Source organism: Nicotiana attenuata, unplaced genomic scaffold (genome assembly GCF_001879085.1).
Source record: "Nicotiana attenuata strain UT unplaced genomic scaffold, NIATTr2, whole genome shotgun sequence".
NCBI classification, from domain to species: domain Eukaryota; kingdom Viridiplantae; phylum Streptophyta; class Magnoliopsida; order Solanales; family Solanaceae; genus Nicotiana; species Nicotiana attenuata.
The window spans coordinates 97488-113709 of record NW_017673090.1 but is presented as its reverse complement, the minus strand read 5'-3'; the positions used below and the strand labels follow the sequence as shown (position 1 = coordinate 113709).

The 16222-nt window shown below is 39.0% G+C and overlaps 1 protein-coding gene across 1 annotated transcript; it reads left to right on the top strand.

Moving 5' to 3' along the window:
- Positions 1-11232: 11232 nt before the first annotated feature.
- On the top strand, positions 11233-15922 carry LOC109215424 (protein NRT1/ PTR FAMILY 6.4-like). Its single transcript, XM_019379488.1, has 5 exons — positions 11233-11521; positions 11794-11914; positions 12013-12230; positions 13679-14220; positions 14769-15922. Exons 1-5 carry the CDS (start codon positions 11519-11521, stop codon positions 15658-15660), a joined length of 1776 nt encoding a protein of 591 aa, XP_019235033.1. The 5' UTR covers positions 11233-11518; the 3' UTR covers positions 15661-15922.
- Positions 15923-16222: the final 300 nt, after the last annotated feature.

Here is a 16222-nt window from a genome sequence, read left to right as displayed (position 1 = left end):
TGCTCATCTGGAAAAGTTTCTAGAATTTCCTCAACTTCTACTACATTTTCAGCTCCTTCAAGTCGTGATAGGTGATCAGCGACTTGATTTTCAGTGCCCTTGCGGTCACGAATTTCAAGATCGAACTCTTGCAGTAGCAACACCCAACGAATCAGGCGTGGCTTAGAGTCCTTCTTTTCTATTAAGTATCTAAGAGCTGCATGGTCAGTGTATAAGATTACCTTGGATCCTATCAGATAGGACCAGAACTTGTCAAAGGGAAATACCACAGCTAACATCTCCTTTTCTATCACTGTGTAGTTCAACTGGGCTCCGCTCAGCGTCCTACTAGCATAGTAGATTGGGTGCATCAATTTGTCCTTCCGCTGGCCCAGCACTGCCCCCACCGCGTAGTCACTAGCATCACACATTAATTCGAACGGTTGCTCCCAGTTGGGGGCAACAATTATGGGTGTTGTGACCAGCCTTTGCTTCAACTCCTCAAAAGCTACCCTGCAATCATCAGAAAATACAAAAGGGTGATCTTTCTCTAACAACTTACAGAGAGGGTTGGCGATTTTGGAGAAGTCCTTAATGAACCTCCGGTAGAACCCGGCATGTCCAAGAAAACTTCTTATGGCTTTGACCGAAGTTGGTGGAGGCAGCTTTGCTATTACATCAACCTTTGCTCGATCTACCTCTATTCCCTTGCTTGACACCCGGTGCCCCAAGACTATTCCTTCTTGTACCATGAAATGGCACTTCTCCCAATTCAGAACCAAATTGGTCTCGATGCACCGTTTCAGCACACGCGTCAGATTTATTAGGCACTCCTCAAATGAATTTCCCACCACTGAGAAGTCATCCATGAACACCTCCATTATGTCCTCTACCATGTCAGTGAATATGGCCATCATGCATCGTTGGAATGTGGCGGGTGCATTGCATAGGCCAAAGGGCATCCTCCTGAAGGCATAAATGCCATATGGGCAAGTGAAGGAGGTCTTCTCTCTGTCCTCAGGTGCAATAGAGATCTGGTTGTACCCTGAGTACCCATCCAGAAAGCAAAAGTGTGACCTCCCCGCCAATCTATCCAACATCTGATCAATGAAGGGAAGTGGGAAGTGGTCTTTCCGGGTGGCTAGATTCAACTTTCGATAATCTATGCAAATTCTCCAGCCTGTGACAGTTCTTGTTGAGATTAGTTCATTGTTGTCATTCTTCACAACCGTCATGCCACCCTTTTTAGGAACGCATTGAACTGGGCTAACCCAGCTACTGTCAGAGATTGGGAAAATGATTCCCGCATCCAACCACTTTATCACTTCCTTCTTTACCACTTCCTTCATATTCGGGTTCAGCCTCCTCTGATGTTCCCTAGAAGGTTTGTGCCCCTCTTCCAGCAGAATCTTGTGCATGCAATAGGCGGGGCTGATCCCCTTGATGTCTGCCATGGTCCACCCAATGGCAGTTTTGCACTCCCTTAGTACCTGTAAAAGCTGTTGAACCTGCACATCTAACAAACCAGATGAGATAATAACAGGTAATGTGGAGTCGGGACCCAGAAATTCATACCTGAGGTGGGCTGGCAATGGCTTTAGTTCCAGCTTAGGTGGTTCCTCGATGGATGGCTTTGCTGGAGGGGTCTCTCTCTTTTCTAAGTGTAAGGGCTCAAACTCTAGATTTCTATCCCAGAACCCTCTACCTTCCAGTGCCAACACCCATTCCGCCAAATCCTCACCATTCACTTCATCTAAATTTGTCAAGCATGCAGCAAGGGGATCCTCAACCGTCAACGCCTCATCATCAGACTCTACAATTACATCCACTGCATCAATAAGAGAACAATTGGCAAACTCACTAGGTCGCCTCATAGATTTCTGCACATTGAATATAATTTCTTCATCATTGAGCCTCATCTTGAGCTCCCCAATCTCGCAATCAATCAAAGCTCTCCCCGTGGCCAAGAATGGTCGTCCTAAGATTATAGGAATTTCTTTATCCACTTTGCAATCCAAGATTACAAAATCTGCAGGGAACACAAATTTCCCTACCTGAATAAGCACATCATCAAGGATCCCAAATGGACGCTTCACAGTCCTGTCGGCCAGCTGCAACAACATAGAGGTGGGTCTAGCTCTCCCAATGCCCAACCTCTTATAAATAACCAGGGGCATAAGATTAATGCTGGCCCCTAAATCACAGAGTGCCTTAGCAAAGGCGAAGTTCCCAATAGTGCATGGAATTGTAAAGCTACCTGGATCAGATAGCTTTTCAGCAACAGGTCTAGACACCACTGCACTACAGGTCTGAGTAAGTGTCACAGTCGACAAGTCTTGAAAGTCAAACTTCCGAGACATTAAGTCCTTCATCATTTTAGCATATCCTGGCATCTCCTTTAAAGCTTCAATCAATGGAATGTTTACCTGGATTTGTTTGAGCATCTCCAAGAACTTTTTATACTGCTCCTCTTTTTGATGCTTGGCCAACCTCTGTGGAAATGGTGCAGGAGGTCTTTTCTTCCCAATCACTTGGGATTTCTCTTTCTCAGCTACTATTTCAACTACTGGCTCAGCTACTTTCTCAGTCTCCTGCTGCATATTCTTTTCTTCAGGTGCTGGCTGGACTGTCACCTCTGTCAATCCCGTAGACTCATCCAGCTCAATGGGCACTGGAATGAGTGTCTCAGCCTGTATGTTTTCTCGAGCTCTCTCTTGCTCTACATCTAGATCCCTGCCATTACGGAGACTCACCGCCATCAGCTGCTTTNACTATATTCTTCAAGCTGTCTGACAATCCCATGTAAAACCGTTGTCCCAACATCTGCTCTGGAACACCATGGTGGGGACACATAACCAACATTCCTTTAAACCTGCCCCATGTCTCGTGTAGTGTCTCCATTGGTTTCTGTTTGAAGCTCACAATCTCATCAATTTGTTGAGCGGTCTTGTTGGGAGGATGGAACTTGTTGTGAAATTGCTTGACCAACTCATCCCAAGTTGCTATAGAGTTTATGGGAAGCGAGTTTAGCCAAACCTGAGCAGCTCCTGTCACCGAGAATGGAAACAATAATAGTCTGATTGCTTCCGGAGTCACGTTCGGTTGCCTTTGAGTTTTGCAAATAGACAGGAAGTTCTTTAAATGTTGCTGAGGGTCTTCTGTTTGTGTCCCAGAAAAAAGTCCCTTGTTCTGCAACAAGTGTAGCATGTTATTTGTGATCTGGAACGATTCAGCTTGTATCGCAGGCACAATAATGGCAGTGGCCAGATTGTCAGCTGTGGGTTGTGCCCAGTCATAAAGTGCACCCTCAGGCACAGGAGGTGCCATTTGCTCATCCCTGATGTTCCCGTTGGGGTCGTTCACGTCGCCCATGTCAGTTTCGATAATCCATGCAAATTTTCCAGTATGTGACAGTTCTTGTTGAGATTAGTTCATTGTTGTCATTCTTCACAACTGCCATGCCACCCTTTTTAGGAACGCATTGAACTGGGCTAACCCAGCTACTGTCAGAGATTGGGAAAATGATTCCCGCATCCAACCACTTTATCACTTCCTTCTTCACCACTTCCTTTATATTAGGGTTCAGCCTCCTCTGATGTTCCCTGGAAGGTTTGTGCCCCTCTTCCAGCAGAATCTTGTGCATGCAATAGGCGGGGCTGATCCCCTTGATGTCTGCCATGGTCCACCCAATGACAGTTTTGCACTCCCTTAGTACCTGCAAAAGCTGAACCTGCACATCTAACAAACCAGATGAGATAATAACAGGTAATGTGGAGTCGGGAACCAGAAATTCATACCTGAGGTGGGCTGGCAATGGCTTTAGTTCCAGCTTAGGTGGTTCCTCGATGGATGGCTTTGCTGGAGGGGTCTCTCTCTTTTCTAAGTGTAAGGGCTCAAACTCTAGATTTCTATCCCAGAACCCTCTACCTTCCAGTGCCAACACCCATTCCGCCAAATCCTCACCATTCACTTCATCTAAATTCATCAAGCATGCAGCAAGGGGATCCTCAACCGTCAACGCCTCATCATCAGACTCTACAATTACATCCACTGCATCAATAAGAGAACAATTGGCAAACTCACTTGGTCGCCTCATAGATTTCTGCACATTGAATATAATTTCTTCATCACTGAGCCTCATCTTGAGCTCCCCAGTCTCACAATCAATCAGAGCTCTCCCCGTGGCCAAGAATGGTCGTCCTAAGATTTAGGAATTTCTTCATCCACTTTGCAATCCAAGATTACAAAATCTGCAGGGAACACGAATTTCCCCACCTGAATAAGCACATCATCAAGGATCCCAAATGGACGCTTCACAGTCCTGGCGGCCAGCTGCAACAACATAGAGGTGGGTCTAGCTCTCCCAATTCCCAACCTCTTATAAATAACCAGGGGCATAAGATTAATGCTGGTCCCTAAATCACAAAGTGCCTTAGCAAAGGCGAAGTTCCCGATAGTGCATGGAATTGTAAAGCTACCTGGATCAGATAGCTTTTCAGCAACAGGTCTAGACACCACTACATTACAGGTCTGAGTAAGTGTCACCGTGGCCAAGTCTTGGAAGTCAAACTTCCGAGACATCAAGTCCTTCATCATTTTAGCGTAGGCATCTCCTTTAAAGCTTCAGTCAATGGAATGTTTACCTGGATTTGTTTGAGCATCTCCAAGAACTTTTTATACTGCTCCTCCTTTTGATGCTTGGCCAACCTCTGTGGAAATGGTGCAGGAGGTCTTTTCTTCCCAATTACTTGGGATTTCTCTTTCTCAGCTACTATTTCAACTACTGGCTCAACTACTTTCTCAGTCTCCTGCTGTATATTCTTTTCTTCAGGTGCGGGCTGGACTGTCACCTCTGTCAATCCCGTAGACTCATCCAGCTCAATGGGCACTGGAATGAGTGTCTCAGCCTGTATGTTTTCTCAAGCTCTCTCTTGCTCTGCATCTAGATCCCTGCCATTACGGAGACTCACCGCCATCAGCTGCTTTGGGCCCTGATCTTTTGGATTGATTTGGGTATCTGCAGGTAATGTCCCTTGAGGACGATTGTTCAGTGACATTGAAATCTGGCCCACTTGTACCTCAATATTTTTGATAGCCGCATCATGTGCATCCACCCTTTCATTTATCTTAGCATTGGACCCAATAACCTGCTGCATCATTGCTTCCAGTCTTGCAAACCCGTCTTCCTGTCTTCCACTATGCTGCTGCTGAGGTGGGTGGTACCCTTGCTGCTGATTGTTGTACCCCTGTGGTCTAGGATACGGTGCCATGTTGTATGGGGGTCTCATGCCTCCCATGTTTTCGGCGTTATACTGTGGCTGAGGTGGCCTGTACTGCTGCTGAGTCTGCTGACCCCAGTTCTGATTTCCTTGTCTCTGACCCCCATAGTTAGCCACATAGTTCATATCTTCAGGGTGCTGATGATGATGATCATGCTCTGCATTCCAAGGATTACCAATTGGCTGGCTAATGCAAGATGTGCACAAGCCCCCATAGGTAGTATCTACTATATGTACCTGCTGCTTCTGACCTGATTCCTCCACCTTTTTGGTGAGGATGCTCATTTGTGTCAAGAGAGTCGCCATATTTTCAGCCATTGTATTAGAAGGATCAAGAGGCACTGAGTGCACCACTGGAGTGATAGGTGCATTCCTAGTTGTCCATCCCGAATTCTGCGCCATTTTGTCAAGCAAATTCTGACCTTCTCTCCAAGTCTTGCTCAAGAATGCCCTACCAGCAGAGGCATCTACAATATTCTTCATGCTGTCAGACAGTCCCATGTAAAACCGTTGTACCAACATCTGTTCTGGAACACCGTGGTGGGGACACATAACCAACATTCCTTTAAACCTGCCTCATGTCTCATGTAGTGTCTCCATTGGTTTCTGTTTGAATCTTACGATCTCATCAATTTGTTGAGCAGTTTTGTTGGGCGGGTGGAACTTGTTGTGAAATTGCTTGACTAACTCATCCCAAGTTTCTATAGAGTTTATGGGGAGCGAGTTTAGCCAAACCTGAGCAGCTCCTGTCACCGAGAATGGAAATAATAATAGCCTGATTGCTTCCGGAGTCACATTGGGTTGCCTTTGAGTTTTGCATATAGACAGGAAGTTCTTCAAGTGCTGCTGAGGATCTTCTGTTTGTGTCCCAGAAAAGAGTCCCTTGTTTTGCAACAAGTGTAGCATGTTATTTGTGATCTGGAACGATTCAGCTTGTATTGTGGGCACAACAATGGCAGTGGCCAGATTGTCAGTTGTGGTTTGTGCCCAGTCATATAGTGCACCCTCAGGCACAGGAGGTGCCACTTCTCTGGCATTTAAGCCAACTTGCTCATTCCTGATGTTTCCGTTGGGATCATTTACGTCTCCCATGTCAATTTCGAATTTGTGTGTTTGTTGGGATTGTTGAAGTCTTTTGTTGGCACGATTCAATGTCCGGAATGTTTTTTCGGGGTCTGAGAGTCCTTCAAGTAGTTCTCCAGTCCTCGTAGAATTTCTAGGCATACACCTGTGCAACCAGATCAACAACCGTCAAAATTTCAATGAAAAATTGGGTAGAGAGAAAACTGACCACACTAAGAATTTTTGTATTTCTATCAATGGTAATTGATAATTCCGTTAACTCCCCGACAACGGAGCAAAAATTTGATTACGCCCAACTATGCCCTCTAAAATGGATTCTGCGGACGTTGCAAATATAACCCGAGTATTACGCCCAGGGTCGAATCCACAGAGAGTTAACCTATCAATCACTATCTTTAGACCCACTAAACTCTTCGGAACCAGTTTCCCAGATGTTTGAATTACGGTTGGAGGTCGCTTTAATAACTACGATTGCAAATAAATTAAACAGCTGTAAATTAAAATGCTAAGGTTGTAAACAATGATGAGAAGAAGCTAAGGCAATGATTTCCCCTATTGAAGGAATCCCTTCTATTTATGCTCATACAAATTTACCAACACATCTCTATCAATCATGAACGCTCATCTTACCGTAAATCTCTCCCGAGTAATCACAGTAATATACTAATTGCACTCTCCCGAGATACACTAGCTTACTTTATTTTGCACATTTCACTTTAGATTACACCCAAGGCTTCGTCATCCCTAATCCCGCCTTTAAACCCGCAATTATAGATTCCTCTTATACTTTGGGAGTGGTGTTGTTCAACAATAACCTAAATATGCACTCTTTTCCAAGTTATGCACACTAATTAGGCAAAGCTAATTGAGGATCCTGTCAATTAACTACAACAAGCACAAAGTTGAACAAATAGAGATTGAAACTAGCAATTTGTATTCACATAAACAAGATGTTCATCCCCCAATAGGTTCCATCAAAGCCTTAGACAAAGGATTTAGCTACTCATGACTATGGGAAAACAAACTAAGATAGAATTCATCATAACTAGCAATAAAAATCAAAGAAAAGAAGAAAGATGTTTTGGGTGATCTCTCACAATTGTTTTCCTTGCCAAGATACTCTAAAATTCAATACATGCCTCTCTTGGGCGAAGTCTCGTATTTAAAATAGGATTAGGCCTAAAAATCCCGTGTTTTACAGTTTAGTCCCTGAAGTTTTCTGCTTCCGCCGCGGTTCTGCCGCGGTCGCGGTCAAACCGCGGCCAAATGCCTTCTCTGAATCTCATTTTATCCGCAGCTCTCTTCCACCGCGGTTCTACCGCGGTCGCGGTGGAACCGCGGTCGACACAATTCTCTGAATCTTCAGGCCTGTTTTGCGTGGTTTACTTGGGGAATTTCACAGTTGGCCTCTTTTTCTTCATTTTTGACTCCAAAAATACTCCCTAGCCTTCCCTGATCATATATCACCTGCAAATCATGAAAAACACTAATAAGAGCATTTTGTTATCACTTTTATCATCAAAACTATACAAGAAGGTGGTTATTTAAGGCGTAATTACAGTTAAATTCACCTATTATCAGACAGCTACACCCACCAACTTAAAATGCTAGATTTGCATGTCGCCTTGTTAGATAATGAAATTTCAGGACAAATAGTGCTCAAATAGAGTTGATTTCATAGAGGGTTTATTGAACACCAATCTATATTATTTCTATCTTTGCAGACTTGCTTTTCTCAAATCTCATTACAATTAATTACTTGTGAGTATCGCTTTAGTATTTATCCAGAGATTCTATAATTTTCACATGTTTCATAATTCTATGCAAGTTTTACCAAGTTTATTTTATTTTAATACTTTATCTTCCATGACATGTGACTCCATGAATGGTATATAATCAAAAGTAATATCTTTAATAACATACATTTTTCCTTAGAAAAAATTTATATTTGAAATACCTAATTAGTAGTTTTGTAAAAAAATCATTATATTAATCAAGAAAATATTATATTTTACATGATTAATACTAAAGAGACCATTTTTTAAAACCTATTTCTATTATAATGTCATGGAATATACATTTTCTGCATGTATAATGAGGTCCATGTATTAAAAATTTAAGACATAATTTTTTGTATGGGTATCAAAAGTAGAAGAAAATAATTAAAGATATGTATAAATATCTGACTCTTTGTTTGAAATCTTCATTCATATAAAATAATAGATCGATCTCAGTGCACAGAGAAGTCGAAATGACTTTTACTAACAATGCCTATATAAAAAGAATTTGACAATGACATTCCAAAATCAAATGACTTATCCTTGGAAGAGGCAAAAAAAATTATTTTTTAATATAATTACTTTATACTTATCACTAATTTAATCCCATAGTTTTCATATATAATTTTCATGTTAGTAACAATAATATTACTTATGGAGAAGGATGAAGACATGAAGTAGAGGAAGACAGATAATAGCTACAAATAAAAAGTAAGTTAAAATTACATAAATTTTCATGAAAAATATTAGATTTTTGTACTATATAAATAAGATAATGTAATTTATGCAATTTTTAATTTTAAAATACAACTATATCATATAATTATTACTTTATAGGGAGATTTTTTGCTGAAATCACATGTATCTAATTAAATATTAATTATTTATCTTCGTAGGTTCAGACGATCCAATCATATGACCTAGACAAACAAAGTAGTATACGATAAATAACATTGATCATTCAATATATACTTTATTTTCTCATCTATAATTATTTACTCAAATATTTTCTTTAATAATACTGATATTATTTTTAAAAATCGTATATTACAGACTCGGACATACACGTGCAACTCACGTGCAGAAAAGCTAGTTTGTCATAAGCAGGAAATAGTAAAGACACAGTCTACTCAAATAGGAGTATAAAAATAGCCCTGCTAGAGAGATTTAGTATTAATTGAGGAGCGGCCGCAACAATCTCACTCACTGTTTGTGGCGGTTTGATCGCTATATAGATAGATATTAAATAATTGCTTTTTTAACACACATATATTTGTATTAAGTTCATAATCAAAACTATTATCACAAAGTAACAGTCACACTCACCGACTTCAAATTCTAGATTTTGCGTGCCGCCTTTGCTAGATAATGAAATTTCAGGACAAATAGCGAACAACTTGAATAGTTGAGGCACTGGAGGTGATCATCCCACATAAAATTTGTCATAAGTAGGAAATAGTAAAGACACAGTCTACTCATAAAAGTAGGAAAGAAACATGCAACTAATGTATGATATAGCCAATTTTTGCTTTAGGTTGGGATCACCATCCAACTTAAGAAGCAGCTACCAACTATGCATTACCTATAATTAGGCTCAATTTTTGTATGAAGCAGCTGCCAACTATGCACTGCGTATAATAGATTCAATAATTGTCATTTATTTCAAAATAGGAAAAACATAACAGGATTGATATTTTTGGTAAAATGCCATATTGCTATTTCATGAACTAAATATAGCATTATATATGTGTCATGTTTGCTACTTGCAGAGGGACCCGAGTGCAGTGTTTGGGGGTCTATGACTAGGAGTGGTAGGACTAGAGAGAAGGAAAAGGAGAGATATTAGGCATACCTAGACAAAAAACTTTTGGCCAAGAAAAAGGAAAAAAGATAACCAGAGTTTACGTGAACTCAGTAATTTTGTCCATGTCCTATATATATTAGTATTAAGAAACTTATTAAATGTATAAAAATATTTAGCTCAAAACCCAGAGGGAAGTACACAAACAGCCATTCTTAGGCTGTTATTTAGGGATTGTCAGTACTTATTTTTTGTCTTGAAAATTTAAAATGAAAATCTTAATTTCAAAATAGTTGAGGACAATTGTGTCCTGCAAAATGGAACTAGAAAATTGAAATTCAGGACATTAGCTAATTCCTAAATAACAACATTTAGAGTGGCTACCTGGTGTCATTTTTACTCAAAACTCGATTTGGTGGTCCAGTTATTATTGTATATCGACTTGAGATTGCTGAGAAGCCTCTGAATACATATATGGTGGTGGACCAAAATCAAGACATGAAAAATCATCCACCATGTGCAACATAATATGCTTTCTGTTACTGGAAAGATTCACTATGTTTGGGATAAGGTTACATGCATTCAAGAATTAGTCGGCATCCCTTTTGGAGATTACTGCACTAAAAATTTCTGTCCAAATTCACACTTGTCTCGTAGCACAGAGGTGACATATCTATTAGTTGTAACTTCACTTTCTATTACATAATAGGTTTACCATTTCAATTCCATCAAAGACCCTCCTCTCTTTTACATTTTATTTCTGCACGGATGTTGCACGGATTCTCCAAAACTGCCGCCGCATCCTTATCAGATCCTCCAAAAATATACTACTTTTAAAGGATCCAACGTGCACTTGGAGACATTTTTGGTGAGTCCGAGTCCTACCCAATCAATATTAAATTCAAAAGAACCAACTTAAATGAGGATTTTCTCTTATTGGAATTCAACAATTTCCCACCAGTAGCGAAGCTTAGAATTTCCTCAAGGGTGTTCAAACTTGAAAAAGGTGAAAAAATTTCTCCGACAAATAGTGTTCAATATATATTTTATACCTCTAAAACCTAATATTTTACCTATATACGCAGTGTAAATTTCCGACGAAGGGTGATTAGTCTTCGCCCCTATAACCTTACACTGAATAAAATTTCCAGTAAAGTTAGTTTGCTCACTTTTCACATGGTATAACTTATTTTGAGATAATACCAAAGCCTGAAACTCACTATATGTATTTGAGATAACCATGGTCCCATAGTGGTACTGTTTTGTGGAGATAAGAAACACTTTCATATCCAAGAAGTGACATTATATCAATCATATTTCTCAGTGGATTGTAAGCTTTTTGACCACATAATGATCCTTCCACATAAAATCTAGCACCTGCAATCAGTCAGTTACCTACTGATCTACAAGATATTTAACATGGCATTCTGTTGCTAATGCCTACCTTTTCCAACTTTTGGCCTAATCATTCATTTTCACTTTTTGCTTTACACTAGAAAATCCTGCACTTATATATATATACCTCTTCCCTTCCTCCTTCCTCAAATTAACTATCCTGCACTTATATATTTCTCCCTAGTGAATACAATCCCACAACAATGGTAATATGCTAAACTAAGCTATTATCTCTTCCATTATAGGATATATATGTTTTCATGCTTCGGCAGTGGCGTAGCTACGTACAATGAAGGGTGTTCAATTGAACACCCGTCATCAGAAAATTACACTAGGATATAGGAAATCATACTATGTATATAAGTCAAAAATTACTTTCTATTGATATATATTAAATCTTGAACGCCCTTTATAAAATTCCTGACGTCGCCACTGTGCTTAGGTATCTTATGTGAGCTTTCTTTTAAATCATTTACAGGTTTTGGTTGACAACCATAAGGAAAAAGATGGTTCAGCTAATGGCACTCTAGTTGATTTTCGAGGAAATCCGGTTGATAAATCTCGTACTGGAGGATGGCTTGGTGCAGGGCTCATCTTAGGTATGTTCTCATTACCATGAGGTTAACTTTGTTTTTCTTGAGTATAACATATTATGTTTGTTTTTTCATAGTCTCAAAGTTAATTTTTTTTGTTACAGGATCAGAGTTATCAGAAAGAATATGTGTTATGGGGTTATCAATGAATTTAGTGACATACTTGGTTGGAGATTTACATCTTCCATCCTCTGATTCTGCCAACATTGTCACAAATTTCATGGGCACACTCAATCTTCTTGCCCTCCTTGGTGGTTTCTTGGCAGATGCTAAACTCGGCCGTTATGGAACTATTGCAATCTTTGGTTCCATTGCTGCTGTGGTAAGAATCTAGAGCCAATTATATATAGAAAAATTCCATAATACAGGAATGTCTGAAATGGAAAAAGTGTATTTAATTAAGCAAACAACACATAATCTGAAAGAAAACAGTAACACGGGTTCGAGCCGTGGAAACAACCTCTTGCAAAAATGCAGGGTAAGGCTGCGTGCGACAAACCCTTGTGGTCCGGCCCTTTCCTCGACCCTGTGCATAACGGGAGCTTAGTACACCGGACTGCCCTTTTTTGTATCTTGCTTAAATCAATTACATATAAACTTACCTGCTTCAATTTGTTGAATTGCGTATATGCCAACTAAAAGCTTAAGCAGTCATATATCTTAGTATTTACTTATGTTTTCAACACGCCACTCACGTGGGACCTAATTCTTTTTCATAACAAAAATACGTGAAAATTCTTTTTAATAATGAATGATAGTAAGACTAGAATACGACCTCTGTCTGCTCTGATACCATGTTGAATTGTAGATAACTAAATTATGTTACTTTATTTTATAAGCAAGGGCGGCTCAAGCGTATATGGAGCCTAAGGCGAAAGTTTAATATGGGGCTTTATTTTTCATTGTTTGTCAAAAATTTGTTAAGAGCTCCTTTTTGAGATTGTATTAAATTTTCAACTTTTCTTTTCTTTTGTATTTTTGAATAATCATATGCATATTTTCTTGTTGACATATTTATATTGTAAAAAAAAATTAAACAATATGTACAGAGTAAAGTTAATAAAATAATAAATAACAAATAAAAATAATACTAGAAAGTTAGAATGATATTACCCAATGACTAACTGATTCAAGAAGTTTGAAGACTTTGATTCCAAAATATCTAGTTGTTGGCTTGTTGGAGTCTTGGAGAAAGAAAGAAATCCAGTAGAAAGAATTAAGAAAATGAGCATGAATGATGAATAGAGAGGAAGGAAGAAGATATGTCTTCTGGAATATGAAGAATGAATGGTACTAGCACTAGAATTGAAACGTTGGCTAGGGATTACTTGGAAGAATAAAAAGTAGAGTTGTCAAATAAAATCAAAGTGACAACTATTTTCCTACTATTTTAAACTTTAATTTATTAATATATCTAAAGTTTTTCTTTCTTTTTAAATGAGAAGTACAAAAGTACTATATACATAAATTTACCTATAAAATATACTCCTTATTCCTAAAAAATGGGGCCCCCTAAAATTGGGGGCCTAAGGCACTTTCCTTACCTATTCTATGTTAGAGTCAGTCACAAATATGTTAATTGGATTAAAAAACTCGTCATACTTCTATGTAGATAGTGTTCTTGACGAATTGAGTGATAAATCTCATCTAAATATTTAAACTGTTAGAAAAAGCATACTTTTAATTATGTCTTCTAACACTTTGAAACTAAGCAAGACATTTGTTAAACATAAAACTCACCTAATATGTTTTGCATGTGTCTATAACCAGGGAGTAACACTGTTGACACTTGCAACATCCATTCCAAGTATGAAGCCGCCTGTGTGTGACTCAAGATCGAAAGGTCACTGCATCGAAGCTAGCGGCCAGCAACTTGCTCTCCTCTTTGCAGCATTATATACCATAGCACTTGGTTGTGGTGGAATCAAATCCAGTGTCTCGGGTTTTGGATCAGACCAATTTGATTCATCAAATCCTAAAGAGAACAAAGCTATGATATACTTCTTCAACAGGTTCTACTTCTGCATAAGCCTTGGATCTTTGTTTGCAGTGACAGTGTTAGTGTATATACAAGACAATGTAGGAAGAGGATGGGGATACGGCATATCGGCTGGTACAATGGTCATAGCAGTAGCTGTACTGCTCGGTGGAACATCGTTATACAGATTCAAGAAGCCAGAGGGAAGTCCTTTGACTATTATATGGAGAGTTTTGATCTTGGCTTGGAGAAAGAGAAAGCTTTCTTACCCTTCAGATCCTGGCTTCTTGAATGAATATCACAATGCAAAAGTCCCACATACAAAAATGCTAAGGTAAGCATGATCTAACAATGCATAACAATAACAACTAGGGAATTATACCTAGCTTGAGCTTTTCACACTTATCGTTTAGTAAAGTTTTGAGAAGGATGGGCCAGTGAATAGGGAAACGGAAAAAAAAGGAGGAAAATTACACAGTATAGCCGCTCCTAAAAATAATAGCCGGCAAAATGTATATTTACGTATATTAATGTATAATATATACATAATACACATGTTTTTTTGTATGTTTGGCTAGCAAATGTAATTATTCTTGGCCGACAGGCCAAATGTGTAACTTGCCCGAAAAGGGGAAAACTACATAGTATAGCATCACAGAATGGGTAATAGGCATCACAAGAAAGGCATATTCAACTTAAATATACCCTCTGACACTCGAATCAAACTTTGTTCTGTAAAATTTGACATCTTTAACTAGATTTTAACTGAATGAACTTTTATAGGATGAAAGCAAGAAGAAAATGAACCAACATAGCAAATTAGAAGCATGTTTTCTTGATTTTCATATAGAAGCTAATCAGTGTGTTCTTGTTATCATACAGGTGCTTCGACAAGGCAGCCATTCTTGATGAATATACAGCTGCAAATGAAAATAGAAACAACCCTTGGATAGTGTCAACAGTTACTCAAGTTGAAGAAGTGAAAATGGTACTTAAGCTGATACCGATATGGTCCACATGCATACTTTTTTGGACAGTTTATTCACAGATGAATACCTTCAGCATCGAGCAAGCTACCTTCATGAATAGACAAGTTGGCAAATTTGGCATCCCAGCGGGGTCCTGTTCCGTCTTTCTCTTTATTTCGATACTCTTGTTTACTTCCATAAATGAAAGAGTTACTGTACCTATTGCTAGAAAAATCACAGGCAATAGACAAGGACTCACAAGCCTTCAAAGGGTTGGAATCGGACTAATACTATCCGTTGCTGGTATGATAGCTGCAGCTATAGTAGAAAAACAAAGAAGGGAAAATGCCGTAAAACATAATTATAGCATAAGAGCATTTTGGTTAATACCTCAGTTCTTCATTGTCGGCGCTGGAGAAGCGTTTGCCTATGTTGGTCAGCTTGAGTTTTTCATAAGGGAGGCACCAGAAGGGATGAAATCTATGAGCACAGGCTTATTTCTTACAACACTATCAATGGGATTTTTTATCAGTAGCTTGCTAGTTTCACTTGTACATAAGGTAACAAATGCGAGCTGGCTAAAAAACAATTTGAACAACGGTAGGTTGGACTATTTCTACTGGATGCTAGCAGTGCTAGGAATAATCAATTACTTGGTTTTCCTAGTTTTTTCAATGAGACACCAATACAAGGTGCAGAACCTTAGCGGTCTTGAAGATTCGGAAGAAGAGCTCAAGAATTGGACAGATACGACTGTTGACAACACGAAAAAGAATCCTGATGCTGCAGAGAAACAGGAAGTTTAAATGTTTTTTTTTTTGGTAGTAGCTTAAACAGCCAGAGTTTGTATTATAGGATTGTATTCAATTTACAATGGAATGTGTGATATTTCTCTTTATATACGTATTAGGTTCTAGGATCCAAACAAGGGATTCAAAAAGTATATCCTGTGTCAATGGGATTCAACACCTTATTTATAAGGGGGGAATTTATCATTTTTGCTCTATTTTCATTATTCCATTGTATAAATTCCGATGAAGGGGATTCAATTGAACCCTTGCACCCCTCTACCTCCGTCCCTGACAATGTTATTTGAGCCAGCTTGCTCCACCTCGACTGTTATCTGCTATCTTTTGGAGGCACTAATACCGGTTAATTGTGTCTATCAAGGCTTAGGCAAATGAGAAGAAATCACCTAGTAGTATTTTTCTTCCCGAGGAATTGGACCTCATTCAATTTTCACGTAGACAGAAGAGAAATTTGTCCCTCAATTTCAATTTTCAACTTCAACTAAATGTGACATATTCATAATTCTGATACAAATTTAAATGGAGGTTATTACAGCTTGATTGAATCAAAGACAAACTT

Excerpts from the sequence above, each read along its gene's own strand:
- LOC109215424 (XM_019379488.1), top strand. Across the intron at positions 12,231-13,678 it reads TTGGTTCCATTGCTGCTGTG|GGAGTAACACTGTTGACACT; the intron begins GTAAGAATCTAG and ends GTCTATAACCAG. Across the intron at positions 14,221-14,768 it reads CCACATACAAAAATGCTAAG|GTGCTTCGACAAGGCAGCCA; the intron begins GTAAGCATGATC and ends GTTATCATACAG.